Source organism: Pyxicephalus adspersus, chromosome 2 (assembly GCF_032062135.1).
Source record: "Pyxicephalus adspersus chromosome 2, UCB_Pads_2.0, whole genome shotgun sequence".
NCBI classification, from domain to species: Eukaryota; Metazoa; Chordata; class Amphibia; order Anura; family Pyxicephalidae; genus Pyxicephalus; species Pyxicephalus adspersus.
This window is the reverse complement of record NC_092859.1, coordinates 50802842-50823771: the sequence shown is the minus strand read 5'-3', so window position 1 is coordinate 50823771 and position 20930 is coordinate 50802842. Positions and strand designations below refer to the sequence as shown.

At 36.6% G+C, this 20930-nt stretch overlaps 1 protein-coding gene across 5 annotated transcripts in view; it reads left to right on the top strand.

Annotated features, from left to right (window-relative positions):
• JADE2 (jade family PHD finger 2) overlaps positions 1 to 20930 on the top strand; it is a 256030-nt gene that overhangs the window by 151490 nt on the left and 83610 nt on the right. For all 5 annotated transcript variants that reach the window (XM_072400764.1, XM_072400761.1, XM_072400763.1 and 2 more), the window contains 3 exons: positions 3068 to 3279; positions 18127 to 18294; positions 19283 to 19399. In XM_072400764.1, the coding sequence (XP_072256865.1) occupies positions 3068 to 3279; positions 18127 to 18294; positions 19283 to 19399 (497 nt within the window). The remainder of the gene's footprint in view (positions 1 to 3067; positions 3280 to 18126; positions 18295 to 19282; positions 19400 to 20930) is intronic.

The window sequence follows — 20930 nt, the reverse complement described above, 5'->3', positions numbered from 1 at the left end:
CCATACCATAGGTACTCCAAATTTCAAACTTTTCAGTTTTCCATTTTTCCACTGTTGTAGACACTCTACACAAGTTTTGCATACCAAATCAGGAGCCCAATACTTTTCTTGGTCCCCCAGTTTAATACCAAACTATGCAAGATATTCTGGTTTCACAAATTCTCTAATGGTTCTTCTCTGTTTTGCTGAGAATATTCACCACAAATGTAGCAAAATACATTGGAGTAATTTAAACAACTTTTACTTAAAGAACCCCCTATTTCTGTAAAAAAAAAAAAAATGAATAAATAAAAAGAAGGCAAATGGAAGTTTCATGAAAATAATGCTACATTTATTATATAAGATTCAAAACATTGCTGTAAATAAAGATTGATAATAATACTGCCTCTCCAAACGCACTAACCTTAAGTAATATGGGAACCAGTACAGACTAGGGACAACCCCTGAGGGTGATTAACCAGAGGGATAACATCAGCATCCGCCTCAGCCCTCACAGGTAAAGGGGATCATGGTACAATGTAGGTGCGCAATAATTTGTTTAGATTTATAATGGAACCCATACAATGTAGCAATTCTAACTTTTGATAACACTTAGCATATAAATAATCATGAATAAGGAAATAGTTTTTTTTGTGTCTTTTTTTCTCCCCATTTTTCTCTGGGGTGCCATAATAGTTGAACATAATCTTTTTACTTTTTTAAATTTTTAGAGAAAAGTTTTGAAGCTTAAACATTCATTCAAGCCAAGAGATTTGGTGGCACACAATTCAAAGATCCACTTAGATTCTTTTTGTAAAATTTTCCTAATAACATTGCCACCTCTTGGATCTATGTATACCTTTTCCACTGCAATTAATCTCATTTCATCCACATAAAATTTATGGTCAACACCCATGTGGAAATTGAAGGGGTTACAATTTTTCCACTTATAATATAAAGATGCTAGTAGATTCTTTTGGGGAAACATTTTTTTGTCTTGCCGATAAAGAATCAGCCACAATTAGAAAAGGCCATATATATAACTCCTTGAGTGTTACAGTCAACGTAGCCATTTAATCTTCTTTTCAGTTTAACAGGTATGTGTACATTGTCAGTGTCTTTATAGATCCAATGACAATAATTGCACCTACCACAAAGGAAAGTACCTGTTTCTTCTGCCAATAATGAATTAATATATGTTAAAAAAAAAACTGTAGACATTGAGAAATGTTGAACATACATACGATGCCTCTAATGTCCCTAGTATACATATATTGCTTGAAATACTAAAGTGTTACTACTTTGTGATGTTCATGTTTAATATTTGTTGTAGTAAAAACTGTAACTATCAAAGAGTGAAAATGTTATATTTTTGTGAACTAAAAAAAGATGAAAACATTGCTACTGACAAGCCCATTATTCTGCTTGTGAAAGCATCTCATACCATTGGAGACATGATGCAGGGAATCCATCCAATTCCTTTAATGCTAAAAAAAGAGCTGATTATTAAAAACAAGCAGAACAGAGGTGGTAAAATTTTTGCTTATAGCAACCAATAAAATATCCATTTAAAGGGCAGAAAAATCAAATTTCTGATTGGTTGCAATTGGCCTCCAATGTTGTCTGTCTTTTGTATATGATTCACAAAATGAAATCAATTTATTTGGTAAAAAAAAGCCTTGGGTCACAGATATAAAGATAAAGCTGGAGTTTTCAGTATACATGTAGTTCATTAAAAAAAAGGATTTAGTATGACCTCTGGCACTCTTCATCACAGTAAAGAAAAATTTGACCTAAGGTACACAGTGGCTTAATACTGCTTCAGCTAGTAAGTGTTCTAAAACCTTAGCCTGCACATTTACCAACAACTCCCACAGACTGCAGTGGCTTGCTTGTCATTCTGTGACATCCATCCTCTCAGGCAGTGGTCCCCAACCTTTTGGAGCTTTTGGACCTCTTAATTTACGGTGTCCCCGCAGGGAGCCGTGTGCCACTCAAAGGGGAAGAAACCTACCCCAGAGCGATGTCATGATGCCAGAACCCGGCCACTCTCTGGTCTCTGAACACTACCCGCCCACTCTCCCCTCGCAGGCTCAGGGCTACAGAAGACATAGTCCGCGGTTCTGGCAGGTGCGCCCACCCAAGTGGGTTCCTTCGCCTGACCTCACTGGGGGGTGCACCGGCCAGAGCCGCAAACCACTGCTGGTCTCTGTGCTCTCGCAGCCCAGCTGTCAGACAGACTATTGGGCCACGGACCGGGGGTTTTGGACCCCTACTCTGGGGAGTTGTAGTTTTGTGTGCAGAATTGAAGAGGATCTGAACTGCATCCAAGGTGTGATGTTTGTTTCCCTTTTTACTAAAGTGCAGATGGCATTTTGCTTCTTTTATAAATATCTGAATCTATGCTGCCTTTTTGTATTTAGAAGAAGAAACATTCCATGTACCAAAAGTTAAAAAGTATGTCTTCATCACAAAGCTGCTCTTGTGCAGCTGTGACTACATTGGGCTTTTACACACAGTGCAGGACTTTTTACCAGTGAACCCTCTCCTATTATATATCCTTAAGCCAGCTGCTAAAATAAGCAGGTAACTGATGGAACTGCTACATAAGTTGCAGCATGCTTTAACACAATGGAAAACAAGTGTAATTCCGCTGTAATGTTATCTGGTTGTTTTAATTCATCTGTACAATAACTAATGGTGTGTAGTAATTTGTGTATGGTAATTTATAGACAAACATTATATTTTATTGCCAACGAATTACAAACACTAACATGTGTTTGCTCTGTACTTATCTTCAGTTTATCATCCATATGAATTTTATATATTACCATGTTAGCTGATCTCTGATTTTGTTAGATGTAAGTGTAGTAGTTTTGAATTGTAGCCTCCACCATACCTGTACTAGTATCACTGCAAGGAAGTAAGGGCAGACTGTCAAAAGGAAGTATGGGTGTTCATGTGAAGTTTCCCATATTGTGGGGTGCAGAGAAAATATGGTGGGTTGTGAGTTTTGATTTATATTCCATTGAAGGGAAAGCAGGATTTGTAAATTTCCAAATACTGACTTTAATTTGTATTTTCACAGACATGCCTATTCTGGAAGAACTCACCTTAGAAAAGGTTTTGGAAGAATTAGAATTGGTCTGCCATGAAAACATGAATCATGCTATTGAAAAAGAGGAAGGACTGGGGATTGAGTATGATGAAGATGTTGTCTGTGATGTTTGCCGGTCTCCAGAAGGGGAGGATGGGAATGAGATGGTTTTCTGTGATAAATGCAATGTCTGCGTACACCAGGTGAAGTATTGTTTATGCATGGAAATTACATTTCATTAACCGCCTTGGCGGTTGTTATGTCATGGATATAACTTGTGACAGTTTATGCAAATATTGATGGGTTAAATTGTACAAAGAGAGATAACACAAAGACTTGAAAGAATATACTATTTAATAATAAAGATGAATAGATAAAACAATGCAGTAACAAAGAGTTCGGTATAACAAAAATACTTAGCTGCGAAGTGAGTTGCATTCATCCAAGGAGTCCCCCAAATTATTGGCTTGGCAAATAATCAAAAAACATGTTGCATGCATTAAGTTCTAGTTGAGACTAGTTAATTAGGTGTGGCACTGTGTTTTTATTTACCCAGGAACTAAGACAATGGCCAGTGCTTGACCAGTACTTGACCAATGGTCATCCTTTAACCAGCATTTTACCTTATAAGAATGCCAGTTAAAGGATGTGCTGCATTCCTTTAGAATTACCTCATTTAGGGTGTAGATATACCAGTATATACTGGTAAGGCATTATTGTTGGTGGGACATAATTGATATGAAATAAAATTGTGCTAACCCAACTGCGGTATTCCCGAATGTGGCCCGGGGTGAATTTTTACATACCAAAAGCAGTTAACCCCGAGCCACACTTGGGGTAGGAAAAAAAATCCTACCTGCTCCCTTTGATACAGCAGCATCCCCTAGCGAACCCCGGCTGGCTTCTGCATCACATCCTCAGCTCGATCGATGTGGTGCGTGAAGTGTCGGTACGCTGGGGAGGCATGGCTGGGTGGGATTACAATGTAAACATTGATCACAGTAAAAAAAGTTATAAAAAATAAATCCAAATACAAAATAATAAATCCTAAAGTTTATTTTAATATTGGACCCTTTTTTAATAAAGTTTATTTTATTTATAAAACTATTTATAATTATTTATTATATTATAATTTATTATTTGTGTTTCAAATCTTATCATACACGGGAGTTATTCCTAAGAATTACAGGCCTAAAATATTACCAAATTTCCATAGAAAACAATGTACCGCTTTTGAAATACAGACATAATTAGACCGCCGGGGGGTTAAGTCCAATATTATCTATTATGAAGCATTTGACTACAACACTTAGAGGTATTTTTTTGCCTTTATCTTCCTAAGTCCTTTCATGTTCTTTTTAATTTATTAAGCTTCTGTATTGATCCCCCGCCTTTAGCAGAGAACATATAACTAACTACCTAAGCTTAGGCCAAATGACCATGACAATAGGGAACATGGAGCAGCATTTTTCCTAAAGCAATATTTAGGCTTATATATAACTTGTTACTGTTTACAATTTGTATAAACCCTCAAGTCAGGGTGTTAACATAGGTTTACATTTGTGTATAGGTGTGCATGTTCTACATGTTGCCTCTCATTTGTTCTTTCAGATACAGTACCATCTGCAGCCAATGTTAAAGCCATTGTGCTCCTTATGAGCGCAGGATATGTGGATAAATCTCTTACACATTTATTACTGTATGTAATTAAATAAAATGTTAAGCTTTACAACTTTGGTGTAATGAGGAATAGATTAGTGAATATTCATGTATTTCCATTTAACACCACATTTTACTTGGGGATTTTTTTTTTCTTTCCTGAGAAAATTAGCAGCTCCTTCTTCTCATCTGTCCTAAACTCACTCTCAAAAAACAATATGAATGTATTATTTTAATTTAGCAAATATGAAGTCAGATGTATTGCTTCTAATTTATTAGATATTTCTGTGCCTGGAGAAAGACACACTATCATTGGAGAACTATGGCAATTGGAACCTATTTGCTGGACAAGATCCATTCCAGGTTTGCTAAATCACCTAGGTTCTCCCATGATAGGTTATAATCTCCAATTTTAGAGAGCTTGAATAAATCAGACCCAAATGTGGTGCTGCTTTGATCTGGAGGAAGGCAACAAAAACATTTTAAAACATAGTTCAATTTACTCCAACAGGAGAAACAAATTCTTCATCCCCTGATGCAATCAGATGTTGTGTATTTAAAAACATATCCAGCCTTTTTTTAAAGGCTAGAACTAATTCCTGTAGACAGCTTTTTAATACTTTACAGTAACAACTATTCTGCTGCCGATATGCAATGCAACCTAATTTTACAATCTCCGTTAGTTGTCAAAATTATATAATTTGTGGACAAACTGAAAATAAACATTGATTTTGTATCCAATTTGTATCCATGACCTTGTATTGAAAAATGATTACAGTAAACTTGTAAGTACCCTGTTAGTCTCTGTTCTAGCAGTCATAAAGAATTCTCTTTTGTCATCTGTGGTAAACTTAAAGTGATAAACTTTTCAGTTAATTTAATATGTGGTCCAATAAGATATGAACACACTGTTTGCTGGTCATTTTAACAGCAGATGCAAATACCTTGATTTGTTAAATCTATTAGTATGGGCCTCATGACTTAATAACGATCAATAAAAATTTCATTGTGTTTTATCAATGTATTTAATACTGGCTGTCTTCACTTTTAAAAAGTGTCCCTGTCAGTTCTTACTGACTTTTTGGTGTTTAGTGTGTACCCAGAATATTAGTTCTTCTGTTAGTATTATAAATATTAGAAGTGGAGATCAAGACAGACTTAGACCATTTTAGTAAGTCCAGTTGTTAGTTAATGAATTGTACAGCTTGCCTGTACCCTATGCAAGCCAACCCTTGTTTTCTGTAGTGCTTTGGTAATAGATATAAACATTATTAGGGAAGTGAAATTGAATCCCTTCTGTAGGCATGTGCTATTTTTTTAAATCCTTTTGTTTTACCACACAATGTTTAATTTTGCTTTTGATTGCTTTTATTTTTTTCCTGTTTTAGACATACCAGCAATTTTATTTATTTATTTTTACTACTGGAACCAGTTATAGTGTTAACAAGATTGTGCAGGATTAAGGTGTGTGAGCTGTACCATGTAAATGTAAAACATATAGAGAAAAGCATTACTAAACATCTTTTTCAATTCAAATAAAAACTTACATCAAACAAATACTAGGTCACACTGTGAAACATTAGTCCTCAACTTAAGAGAACCTGAATATTTATTTCAACTATTTATTACAACTCTCCAACACATAAAGGGGCTTCCCACTGAAATAATAATAATTTAGTAATATGTTTCAAAATCTATGAAAGCGGCATTATCTGAAAGGCCTTAGTTGGTATTTTGTTGTGGATAACAAAATAACACAAATATGTCAAGTAGCACATGTTAAAAAGGACCAAGTTTATATATACAGCAGTTTTATTCCTAAAATAATATGTTAGAAAAATATATGTAAAAGTTGTATCCTTTTTACAACTCACATACACATGTTTTGTTTTTTTTTTTTGTTTTTTTCCAATATATATATATATATATATATATATATATATATATATATATATATACCTGAAGCGTATATATATAAACCCATAAAAAAAAAATAATTTATTAAAATAAATAATATGGCTATTACTAAGTTTTTTTTGTTTGTTTGTTTCTCATTTTCTTCTCCTTTCGTTTCACCCAGTTATTCTGTGAAAAAAACAGTGTATCTTTTGAGAAGTCATGGTTGCCACCCATATTGAATTTAAATGCATTTGCATAACATGGGGTTAGTGAATCAGTACAGATTAGTAGTTTAAAAGAAATATAATATTTTTGCTTTTAGTTTATCTCACAGGATGTGAAATGGACTCTTAATTTCTGGCAGGATCAGTGGGCATTTTCTGTACTCCATAAAAAATGTTTTCAGCCTGATAGATTTAAGCTAATATAGCAGTCTAATGACTCGTAAGATTTTTCACATTTTATGTTTAGATTCACCTTACCTTTTTTAAGACCAGTTTTAGGCAATAGCTAAAAAATCCCAAAGAAGCTCCCAAATACGGACTACTCCTAGATACGAACGTGGCTTTCCTGCTCTCTCCTGTGCAGGACAGAGGCTTGGAGGGGGGTGGTTTGTATGACTTTGCAGAAGAAATCTTTTGCTAAACACAGCTGAGACTGAGCTCTTCTGCAAGCTCTTGTAACTCTTTAATGATCAAGACAATCTCTGCAGTTGTTTCTTTTTGCATATCAAAGCACAGCTTGCTCCATAAGATAATGAATGTCTAGGTTTCATAAAGTTTTTTTGTTTTTTGTTTTTTTGCTTTGTGATGAACTAAAACTAAAAGATCAGTGAGGATTTTTATACGGTAACTGACACCACGCTGCCTAATAATATGTTCAGACAAACATCTGACCTAATTGCATTTATTAAAATAATGTACCTGTTCCAACTTACATACAAATTCAATTTAAGAACAAACCAACAATCCCTATCTCGTATGTAAACCAGGAGCTTAGTAAATCTAAAGCCAAAACGTTTTTGTTTTAAATAAGTTGCATAGTCAGGTTGGAAAAAGTGTAATTTAACCACTAGGGAAATAAACATTTGCCAAATAAAAACCCTATAGACAGTTGATCCCGTGGAACGCAAAAAAAATTATCCCTGATTCAAAAAAAAAAAAGTCTTTCCTGACCTCACGAGGCAATCAGATGTTCCCTGGATAACAGTCTGTTATCTTTACCTAAAAACTTTATTATCCAGGTAAATTATGTGCTTCTAGAAAAGCCTCTAGCTTTTTCCTAAAGCAATCTATAGAAATTGATAAAACTACCTAATGATGGAGCCTATTCCACATTTTCACAGACTTTACTGTGAGGAATCCCTTCCTTATCGGGAGATTAAATTTATTTTCCTCCATATGCAGAGTGACTCCTTGTCCTTTGTAATGATCTTAAAGTGAAAATTTGCAAAGAGGGTTCTCTATATTGGCCATTTTTATATTTACTGTATATAGGGTGAATAGATTCAGTTAAGTAATCTCTCCTTATAGCTGAGTTCCTCCATTCCTTTTATTTTAGTTTAGTTGCCCTTCTCTGCACTTTCTCCAATTCCACAATATCCTTTTTGTGAACTAGTTCCCAAAATGCGACTGCATATTCCAGATCAGATCTCACCTATGCTATGTGCAGGAGCAGGATTATGTCACAATTTCTGCAGTCTATATATTGCAGCTTGGCATTGCATACTATTATTAGGTCTATGATCTACCAGAACCCCTGACCCTTTTCCACTTTTGACTCCCCCAAATGTATTCTCCCTAGACATTTTGACTCATGCATGTTGTTAGCCCCAAAATTCATAATTTTACATTTCTCAATAATAAATGTCATTTGCCACTTGGCTGCCCAATAAAACAGTACATCCAGGTCTGCTTGTAGATTATAGACACCCTTTATATACTTAATTTCATTACATAGTTTGGTGTCATCTGCAAACACAGAATTGGTGATTTTAATTCCAATCTTTATATAATTTATAAAGATGTTTGACCGTAAAGTTCCTAACACTGAACCCCCGGGGTACACCACTAACAACCTTAAACCATTCAGAGTGTGAAACATTTTAACATTTTAAATGTAAAAGCGGTACAATTAAAAATACTTAGTATTTTAAAATTCCCACCTGGTCCCGCCTCCCAGCCATAAGGTCCCACACCCCAGCCACACGCTCGCATGCAAATGCCTGGACGGCATCTGCTTTCCCTAGCCTCACGTCACCAACATTCTCACGTCGGGGACGCAGATGCCAGCCGGGCTTTGCCAGGTTAAACAGATACAGGCCAGGCATCGCCAGGGGAAGAAGATGCTGGGCATCTCTGGAGGACACCGCAGGCACTGCTTATCAAGTAAGCTTTTTAAACTCCCTGGCGATTCCACCTTGGGTGTGGCTCGGGGTTACCGCTTTTGGTATAGATAATTCACCGCAAGCCACACTTGGGATTACCGTTAGGGAGGTTAATCAAACTCACTAGGACCTTTCCAACTAGAGGGGTTAAACTTACGATTCTGTAGTTACATAATAACTTTGTTCCCCTTTTGAAGATAAGATCCACATTGGCCTTATACCAATTCATTGGTACCATGCCAGTGATTAAAGGGTCTCTAAAAATTGGAAACAATGGCCTTGAAATAACCTATATCAGCTCATTGAGGACACATGGATTCATCCGGTCCTGTTGCTTTATCAACAATTTTATCCAGCTGTTAATCAATCTTATCAATTTTAAGCCATTGTGGCTCATTTAAGGCAGTTGCATTGCTATTAGCAATTTTGACTTGAACTCTGCCATTTTCCTTTGTGTACACAGAGCTAAAAAAAAGTGTTACGTAAATCTGCCTAATAAATTTTAATATTTTTATATTGCTGTATGTGTCCCTTCTGGGAAGACTCTCTATTTGTCGTCCAGCTTTGTCCCATCTGTGGTTGTGTCTTCAAGCCTTTAGGTGAATCTCCCTTGATGGGACACAAACAGCAAAATACAAACCTGACAGGGACTCTAAACTTTCCCTATGTTATTCATTTTCCTATGCTGAAAAGAAAATAAACCTCTCCTTTTTGCGATCTGAGAAAATATATTATACAAATTAAAGGTAAATTCAATTAACTACCTGTATCTTCTTGTATAATTACTGCAAGTCTAAAATTTACCTTTAATTTACTCATTAGAATTGTTAGGAGACATTTGTGTTCCATTGGTTGTATTTTTGCATATGTATTTCAGATACCATATCATAAATTTAAAACCTCCAAACATATTAGGGTCATAATGCCTTATCCATTAAAGTGATTAATGTTTTAAAAGCAGTGGCAGGTGCTAGGGTTGTGGTGAAAGCAGCAATCTAATATGATTGCATAAATAAACCAAATAAATCATGCAAGAAAATCAAAACGAGATGAAAATGGCCTTTGCAATTAAATATGAATGGCAACACAAAATGCACTGGTAAATAATTTATTTTAAACCTGCTGGTTTTTAATTTAATGTCATCTAATAAAATAAGTTTTCCAGCATTAATGCTTGTAATGCTGTTTTGGGTAAATACCAGATATGTAAACTTTAGCCTAGACATTCTATTTATTATTTGTAAAAAAAAAATGACTTTTACATACATACAGTAGTGTGGAAGGCAGTACAGAAACCAGTAAAGAAACAAGAAAAGATTTCTAGGCAGAACTGAAAACAATGCCGTGGCTTGGTAAATTTGAGCCTACTTTATCTGTACCTTAGCTTTTCATCCATGTATTGGTATATTGCTCCAAGTAACTTTTGTCTATGATCTGGTTTTGCCTTGGCATACCTGCAGTTTTTGCTTGGTTGTGGTGTAGATCAGTATTATTATTTGACTGATTTACTTAATTTTGTTGCTCAGTTTTGCTCTTAAATTTTAAGTCTTAAGTGACATGTATGGCTGTTCGTTAGCATTTTTTTACTTTATTTAGTTATCATAATAGTTATGTTTAAAAGCTACATGTATGCAGGTACGCTAAGCGTTTTACTTCATGCAGCTTAATATGTTAATCTAAGACTGGTCGGCAAAGTTTTATGGGCACTAGGCCATTTATGGGGTGGGCAGGAGCACTCTAGGCTGGACCCGCCCTAATGGCTCCGCCCATCCCAGGGAACGCCCCCTGAAGTAAAATTCCTCTCCTCCATATGCATTGCGGAGGAGAGGGCTTTACCTTCAGGGAACTTTACCTATTTACCGGGGCAGCGAAAGTATTAACGTCGGCCGCAGTAAATAGGGGAGCCACTGCAAGGGGGCGGCTCTGGAGTTCCTCTGGTAGTTCCTAACGCCCCCTGGCTTGCCTGGGTTGCGGGCCGGCATTAGGTCAGTTCGGCCAGGGGGCGTTAGGCTGTAATGAACTACCAGCTAGGCCGTATCTGGCCTAAAGGCTGGAGTTTGCCGACCCCTGATCTACAACATAGTAAGTCCTCTCTTCTTGTTTTTAGGTGTGTTTGTTATTTTACATTTTGTTGTCCAAATGTACCTATAACCTATAATAGACAGAAAGTTGTTACAATGCAAAACAAGCTTGAAAAAATTCAGTTTTTCTTGCTTTTTTCACACATCCTTTCCTCTCCTAAATAACATCTTTGGGATCACTAAAAAATCACTGATGACTTTGGTAGCCAAATCAAGTTACTTTTTAAGGCTTAGTCTACACATACTGTTTCCCCAGCATTTAACCTGAGCTTTTAAAAGCCCATGTTTAAAAATCCCATGCATGCCAATCGGCTGATCTACACCACTGCATTTCTTTAAGGCATATTTTTGGCTGGGACTGTTTCCCCAGCATTTTACCCGAGGCTTTAAAAGCCCATGTTTGAAATTCAGGTGTTTTAAAGCTTGCCTGCAAACCGCTGCAAAACGTCTATGCGTTTTACCGAGCTTTTACCGCAATTATGTTTTCAAGCATTTAGAGATGTGGGAAAACATACGTAAACGCGTCCATTGAGTTTACCTGCATTTGAGTTTATAAAACTTTGCAAGGCGCTCAAAAACATGCCTCAAGAAAACGCCCTGGCGTAGATTAGCGTAAAAAAATGAATTAAAAACTATATATAGTTTTCATTTAATTGATAACACTGCTAAAACGGTTACATAGGGATCATTTAACAAATATGACAAATGATTCGTTATAGAGTAACTTGGTATGCTGAATTTACGGAGTTACTACATACTGCTAAGTGGCATGCAAGAGTGGGTTATCATATGCAATTAAAGCAAATGTGTGATTTATCTCTTTTAATTACTACTTCTGAAATATTTTCATTTAACAATTATTACCTAGCAAATGTGGAAAATATAAAGGTGATTGTAAATGTAATTTAGACCTGTTCTGGAACACTTTGGAAGTATAAGTAAAAAAAAAACTAAATATGCCATCAGAGCAAAATGTATGAAAAATGTTTGCTTTGTTTTTCTTGCACTTTAAGTACATTAAAGCAGATCTAAACTCACACTTTCAACTTGGGTTTATGGATGGTATAAAGTATAAAGTTATACTAATCTGTCTGGGTTTTACTTTTGTTTAACGTTCTAAACCCATTAAACTGTCCAATAACTGTTCTGACCACTGCCCCCCTCTGGGCTCTTCATCGCCACAGGGAGACTACAAGAGCTCATGGGAGATTAACATCATCAGTCAAATAGTGAAAAAAAGCACTAAACTTGCTGACGAATCAAAGCAATGGGAGTGATTTGGAACCACTCCCACTGCCCTGATTGGTCAGCAAGTTCTTTGCTTTTTTTTTTCTCCTTTTTCTCTGCTATGTGATGATGCCTTTCAATCCCCAGCACCATCACTGTCTGCTTATGTCAGATGTGTCAGCTCAGCTACTCGGCAGCAAGACTTCACATCTGAATGGAAGGTTTTTTTTTATTGGGGTCACCAGGCACCCTAGATGGGGGTGACAAAACAGAATAGGGAAACATTGGGAATGATGGTAGCAACACAAATTAGGGTGGCAACCCTGATTATGGTGACAATACAGATTGGGATAACATTGTGGATGAGGGTGACAATGCAGATCAGGGTGACAACACAGAAAAATATAACGTGGATGAGGGTGATAACGCGGATAAGGGTGACAACACAGAATAGGGTAACATTGTGGATGAGGGTGACAGTGCAGATTAGGGTGACAACAGAGATTTAGGGTGACAACACGGTTTAGGGAGACAAAAGGCTCCACAGATGAGGATGATGGTGATGATTCTGTGCAGGGCTTTGATATGGCAGCTGGATAGGGTCTTTGATTTGTGTTTTGTGGTGGTGGACCTGATCTATGACTTAAGCACAAACCAATCACAGAAGACAACACACTGACTGATTGGTTGGAGAGTCTGGGTGGGGAGCTTGAGCAATGGGAGAGGATTGTGCCTGGAGAAGAAGGTCAGGACTGGATGGCATAGCAATTTGCCACATACAAGAGATGGGCATTTCTATACATAAAATTAATGTTTTATTTTTCAGCCAGTGCCACTAAGGGGGACTGACATTCCAGTGCAAGAAGGTGAGAACAGATATCTAATATTAGGTATGACGTTAGAGTTGAGGTCTGCTGTTAAAGGATCTCTCTCTAGTGAGGTATAAGTAATGAAAAATACCTTGACAGTGAGCCTAGTTTTTCCCCCAATTGCATGTACATGTGATTGCAAGCATTTACATTGGATGTGTACACGTACAAAAACCATAATTGTTACACAGTGAGGTTGAAAAAGACATATTTCCATCAAGTTCAACCTCTATAGAAATAACCAATACCAGATAAAACTCTAACCCTATAAACATACTTGATCCAGAAGAAGAAAAATAACCCCTTTAAAGCATGTTTCGGTTTGCTACAACTGGGGGGACAAAGAACTTGGGGGGGACTTGGGGGGACATTAGAACATTGCAAAGATCTGAGTTATTCTTTTTTAGTACATTTAAGCATTAGAAAAAATGCTCACTATACTTCTAAAAGAATAATGCAATTATTATTAATGTAATACCATTAGAAATTGGGGCTAACATTTTTTTTAAACATTCTGTTACTTTTTCTTTATAATTCTGTGTAATGTAACCTTTCAGTTGTAAACAATAAATATGTTTGCCAGTTCACTAAAGAAGTAGGATAATTTTTTTTTATTAACATGCAATATGACTGATGGCAAAGCTGAGGCTATTACCAACTAATTTATTAAAATCCTTGACCATCTAGGCTTGAAAACATCCAATCTTGTTGGACTGAGATCAGATGGGACAGCTGGTATGATTGAGTTGTTTTTCTACTCCTTTTTGCCTTCCAAAGATAAAACAGCTGGACTTTTGGTCAACTGTCAAGTGCCCAAGCAGCAGCTGCTGTATCTTACCTAATAAAACATAGTGATATCTTATGACAGCAGTTTTGTTTTTTCCAAAATTCTGTTGTTAGAATAGCTAGTTTAACCAAAATCCCACATTTTCTGAACATTTTCCAAATCAAGTGGATAAAAATGGCCACTGGTACTAGATGGCTGTCTCACAACACTTGCAGTACAGTCACTAAACCAGTGTATCATCAGTGTCATAGCTGCACTGGAAAGCGAGGCCACTGAACAAAATGATATCACAGCAGAAGGTGTAAGCAGATGTATTAAAACATACAATTTTGTTTCTTTTCTAATTATGCTTTCAGATATGTTACCTTTGTTATCTAGCTTGGCAAGGGCAGGATGTAAACCTTACTGAAACACAGCCAGTTTTGCAGGCCACATTTTGGAATTTAAAACCTTCATCACTTTCTTGAAAAGGAATAGTCAGATCTTCATATTGTTTATTCAGTGTGCAGTTTTTTATAAATATTTTGAGAACGTTGTCAAATGCACAGATGCAAGATTTCTAGAAATGGCAATCATCTCCAGTTTTTCAAGAGTTTTCATTGCAGAAACTCATGAACCAAGTTATTCTTCTCAAATAGTTTGCCATACAAGTCAGCCATACATAAATTTCACTCCAAAACAGGTTTTACCTAAACTAGCAACGAGTTTGCTCAGAGAGTCTTTTTCAAATTTATAAAAACTGGCTGCTATTGGACTGGTCATACCAGTTAGCACAGTTGAATGTGAAAGGGGGTTTTCTTCCCTGAAAGGAATCAAGACTTTCTTGAATATTCACATGAATCACACTGAATAACCTTATGAAGATCTCTTTGAAGGAACCAGATCCACGTGACTTTGATTGAGAAGGCTGCAGACAATTGGGCTTCTAGGAAGAAACAAAGAATTATTATTTTATAAGAACTTACATTAAGCACTCTGTTCAGTTTACGTAGTTGAGCTGTTTACCTTTTGTGGAATTGTTTACCATTGTGGAACTGTTCAGGTTTTTGGAGGGACTCACAGTCTGCCCAGCTGTCCCTGGCTCAGTTCTTTCATACACTGGATTTAAATTTCATCATCATGTGTGGGCATTACCACATGAAAACCCATTGCTGCAGGCACCACCATATTCTGTTGCACTACATTTTAGATCAGGCATACAATGAAGGAAATTATTTTAATTTCCTCCATTTTGGCTGCATTGTCACTGGGTGTAAAACAGATGGATGTATGCAACGAAAAGGTATTCAGTTGTGCCCTCCTCCATTCTAATGAACTCCAGTTGTTGTGAATATTAAATGCCTATCTTTGATAATATCTACACGTCATTGTTAATGCACACACCCACTTCAACTTAGCCATGTACCTAAAATTTTCCCATCCAGCTACATTTTTATGTCATTCGGCTGCAAAAAATTTGTAGGGAGAACACTGCTTTTGTGAACTGGTGCCCAAAACTTGACTGCATAATGCAGATGAGGTCTAAGTAATGCTTTGTACAGAGGCAGGATTATTTCACAATCTCTGCAGTGTTTACCTCCTTTTATACAAGAAAATACTTTGCTAGATTTAGAAAATGCTTGACCCTTGCTTGAGGAATATAGTACAGTGAGGACAGTCAGGACATCATGGAAGGTCCCAGACCTAGATAAAGCAGAATAGTGAACATGTAATCCCATCCCACCTGATTGAAAGCCTTCTTTGCATCAGTGGAGAGAAGTACAACACTGGTATCAGACATCCTGGCTTTCTATATAATTAATTGCTTTATTGTATTATCCCTGGCTTCCCTGTCAAGCACAAATCCCACTTGATCCAATTCAATAGTATGTAATAGATATGGGACAATACGATTGGATAATATTTTAGCCATAAGTTTTTTGTCTTCATTAGATAGAGAAATAGGTCTGTAATTGGAACAATATTTAGGATCCAGCTTTACCCGGCATTGGGAGGACAGTGTGTTTCGGCAAAATCGGGAGATGCTTTGGGATCCTTAGATAAACTGCTAAATTCTTTTAAAGAGGAGGCATTCAAAATATGTGAAAACAGTTTATATTATTGGGTAGTAAACCCATCTGAGCCTGGACTCTTACCTGGTTTCATCTGGAAAAGCGGCCATTCCCATTCAGAAAATGGTCACTTTAGGATCTCAGCAACCCCCAGTGCCAAAGTGGGTAATCCACTTCACTGGAGATAGTTATTAGTTATTTAAAAGGTCAATCAAACATTGATTTGTATGATTTATCTTCATCCTGTAATTGGTACAAATCTACAGAGTAAATTTTGTGAAATTGTGCAACAATATCATTAGAAATATATACAGGTCAGCCAAGCACATCCAGTAGTTCAGGAATACGAAAAGCAGTTTTTGCATCCCTAAGGGCCCTCCCCAGATACTTGCAAACGTATATTTCCAGATTCATAATATAGTTTGGTTTTGAAAAATAAAATTCTGCAGGCTTTTTTATCCAACGGTTTTTGCAATTGGTGATGGGCCAACATAAGATCAGTGCTAATCTGCTGTGCTAAGGATTGTTTGTGGAGGGCCTGCAAAACAAAATTCCTTTTATAGCTTAGAGAGTTGAGCTTCTCTCTTCTGTTTTTTGCATGCTCCCAATTTCATTAGTTCCCCTCTTATTGTGCATTTGTGGGCCAGGTGGGGGTAACTTCTGTGGTGCATTTGCTTGAAAATACTATCCTAATGTTTCCTCCAGATGCTTCTGAGACAGAATATTGCTTATCAATATAGGATTGAGATGCCAATTCAGGCTTTTGTGACCCCCTGATTTCTAAAGATGATGATGTATGCATGATCCGAGTAAACTTGAATACCTATGTTGGCATTTTTAGGTTGAAAAAGGTCAAGTTGTGAGAGGAAATCTATTAGTGGATTTTTATGATGGACTCTAGAGTAGTAGGCGTAGTCCCTTCCTAATAGATGTAATCTCCTCCTAATATATTCATGCTTTTCGCAAGCTCTTCTAGGTCTGGAATAATGTGAAGGAGAAAGGTCACCTGACCTGAGTTTAGAAGATATACATTGGCTAAGCTGAATTCATGGCCATTCAGAGTGCCATGCACAAACAAAGAGACGGCTATCTGGGTCTGCTAATTCTTGTAAAGGAAGAAATGCTGGGGATTTGCTTCACCCTTCTTTCACCCTGTACCATGGAAACCATGTGAAAAAAATGGATTTGCTATTTTGGGAACATGGTCCTTCTTAAAATGTGTTTCTTGTAAATATACAATATCTCCTCTGGATTTTTGGAGGTCCTCAAATAGCATAGTTCTTTTTTTCTAGCACATTGAGGCATTTCACATTATGTAAGATTAAGGTTAAGGTCCAAAAGGTTATTTCTACACAAAAAAAGAGTATGCCAGGTAGATAGATAGGTAGTAGGTAGGTAGATTAGAAAACTGTGGGAAGGATATTTAGTGAGAATACAGGTAGTCCCCGGGTTAAAGACATCCGACATATGGACTACTCCTAGATACGAACGGGGCTTCCCTGCCCACTCCTGTGCAAGAAGGAGGCTGTAGGGGGGAGGGGTGGTTTGGAAGACTTGCAGAAGAAATCTTTTGCTAAACACAACTGTTCCTTAGCGATGTCCCTGTTGTCAAGCCTTTGGGCACCCTTTGAATTTACAAAAGGTATAGAACATTTTCGGGACTAGGGTGTATGGTACGGGCGAGGTGTCTGCCACATGTATTTGTGAATTCGTAGTATTGTATTTTTGCCTTGTCTCTAGCTAGCATAGTTTGGGTGTCCAATATCGGTAATAATTCATGCCTAGTATTTAAAAGGTCCACAAGGGTGCACGGGGGATATTTCAGTGCCTCCCATTGCATATGTTTGTTTGTCTACCAATCAGAATGTAGTGATAGCCTTATCTAATTCTGCCACACAAACTGTAGCTGAGGAGATCATCGTTAGGTCTCCAGGAACCCCTGGGTTCTGTGATGGGGGGCGTCCCAGGTCTAAATGTATGGGGGCATGGACTGACCACGTTTTATGTTGATGTTGACATTACTGTAGTCTTAAGTTTTTCCAGCCAAAGCTGTCATGTTTATAAGTTTGTTTGTTTTTTTTCCCCCCTAAGGCTTGCTACGGAATTCTGAATGTTCCCACTGGAAATTGGCTTTGTCGATCTTGTGCCCTGGGCGCCCAAGCTAAATGTTTACTATGCCCAAAGAGAGGAGGAGCTTTGAAACCTACAAGAAGTGGGACTAAGTGGGTTCATGTCAGCTGTGCCTTATGGATTCCCGAGGTAGGACACTGTATATTGTGTGTTTGGTGGAATGATAGATGTTTTTAAGTGAAACCTAACTAACATTTTAGGGTAGACAACCCTTTTAAATTGGGTAAAAATTACCTTCTTTTTTGGGGGGAGGGGTTTTAAAACAGAACAGCAAAGCGTCTGAGGATACAGACATCATACATTAGGAGGTTTCTGGCTGCTCCTTCAGCGCATGCCCACTGACGGACATGCTCAAAAAGAGCTTTTTCTTCAATATGTTGCTTCCTCTGCACTGGAATGAAGTAATATACCATGCCGCTGGACCCGATCCAGGAAACCTATGGAGGAATTGATGGATTTGCTTTAAATGTGTGTAGTCTTTTATTCCCTGCTTTCATTTATCCTTCAGCTTATGCAGTAAATAGAGACAATTATGTTTGTGCATCTGCAAAATTTAACAAAGAACAAAATAATTCTACTCTGAGGCTTCTTAGCTGAACAATGCCTGGATTACTAAATAAAAATCAACTCTATTTTTAACCCCCTGAACATTGTGTGGTACATGAGTGTCCATTAGCCTAAATCAGCACTAAGCCTCACATCCTTTGCAAATTACCATTCTAAATGGGCTTAAACCAGGAGGAGAATCCAAGAATCTCACTGGACACCCCTTTTTCCTTCTCTGTTAACTTGTTCCTCTTGTATTTTTAAATAGACTAAAGTCAAAACATTTTGGAGATTTTTGCTAATCCTCTTACATCCTCCTTGCATATTGGCTCTGTCCAAATAAAAACATTACACTGTATCCAATGCTTATTGACAAGAAACTTCCACTTTGACTACAGTCGATTTAGACCAGTGAGATTGCCTTAAGTTTAGGTTTAGTAAAATGGACAGATGATATTTTTGTTGTACGTATGTGATTTGTTATTGATGACATTGCTGAATCAATGAATGAATGATGAGGTTTGATGTCAAGGTAACTTTTAAGTGGTAATCAATATTCTGTCTCATTTAGGTAAGCATTGGATGTCCAGAAAAAATGGAGCCTATTACAAAGATTTCACACATCCCACCAAGCAGATGGGCTTTGTCATGTAGCTTGTGCAAAGAATGCACTGGTACTTGTATTCAGGTATGTCTTCAATTTCCCTGATACTCTTGTTGTATCTCTGACTGATAACAAATGCTCACTGTTACGCAATGTTTTTTTTTTTTATTGAAATTGTTATGAAAGGAGAAAACAAAACATGGTAATATACAAATCACAAATACAATTGGTAAGTAGGGATACATTAGGGTGACAAAAAAGGGAAAGGTTCACCTGTTATTATATATCATAATAAAAAAAAAAGATATAATCCAACAATTCTCATCTAATATATTATTCTGTACATGGGTTTGAAACTTCTTAAAAGTACAGTTACTATTGGCAAAGGCTTTTTCGTGAAAAAATGTGAATTAACTCTTTCAATAATTTCTGACAGAATTTCTGACAGTGGGACATCCCCACTTGCATCACCCGGGATCATGTGACATCTTTCAGGTGATGCGAGTGGTGATGTATTAAAAAATCCTACCTGCTCCCCATGATGCATAAAAAATCCTACCTGCTCCCCAGGATCCAGCGGTGTCCTCCAGCGAACCCCAGGCGGCTTCAATGTGATGCGTGAAGCCTCGGTACACTGGGGAGGCGTGGCCAGGTGGGAAATTTAAAAGCAGAATACTTTGCAATCTGCTTTTAGCATATTGATCAGTGATAAAGTTATTTAAAATAAATGCAAATAATAAATCCAAAAGATTGTTCTATTATTGTACCCTTGTTTTTTTTTTATTACAAATAATAAATTAAATGTATTGTTATAATTATATTTCATTATTTTTTTATAAATATTCATTATATTATAATTTGTGATTTGTGTTTCAAACTTTATCATACCCAGGAGTTATTTCTAAGAAATACATTCCTAAAATATTAAACAACAAATTTCCATGCAAAACAATGTACCTGTTTTTGACATAAAAATACTGACATAATTAGACTGCCAGGGAGGTTAAATACGTATTTAATACCGGAATGAGTCTAAAATTTTGTGGATGAGCTGGTTTGGGAATTGTTAATATATTAGCCTTCAACATTTCACTCGGGGAGGATCCAGAAATCATAGCAAAAACAACAACTTTAGTTAAGTAGATAAGGTCTGCATAAAAGATTTATAGTACTCAGAAGTAAATCCATCTATTCCTGGAGATTTATTTAACCACCTGGGCGTTACACTGATGTCTAGATTTCTGTACCAAAAGCGTTACAGGTTTTCATGAATTTTTTTTTTTTAAATTGTAGACCTGTAACTTACAGAAATATGTCCGAATAGGGGTCTAGTTGATATAATGAATATAAAAAATGTTTGAAACACACAATCATGTAAAAAAAAAAAAAAAATTACTTTTAATAAAATTAAAGGAAAAACACAAAATTCAGCTTAAACAAGAATACATAAATAAATGAAAAATACTGAAAATGCGATAATTCGGTATACTGTATAGTAATATATTTTTCTAAAACACCTCCCTAGTGTCCAACGTCACATACCTATAGACAAAACCACATAAATATATTTTCTATTATTTTGTATTGGATTGGATACAAGACTTTGTATTCAATC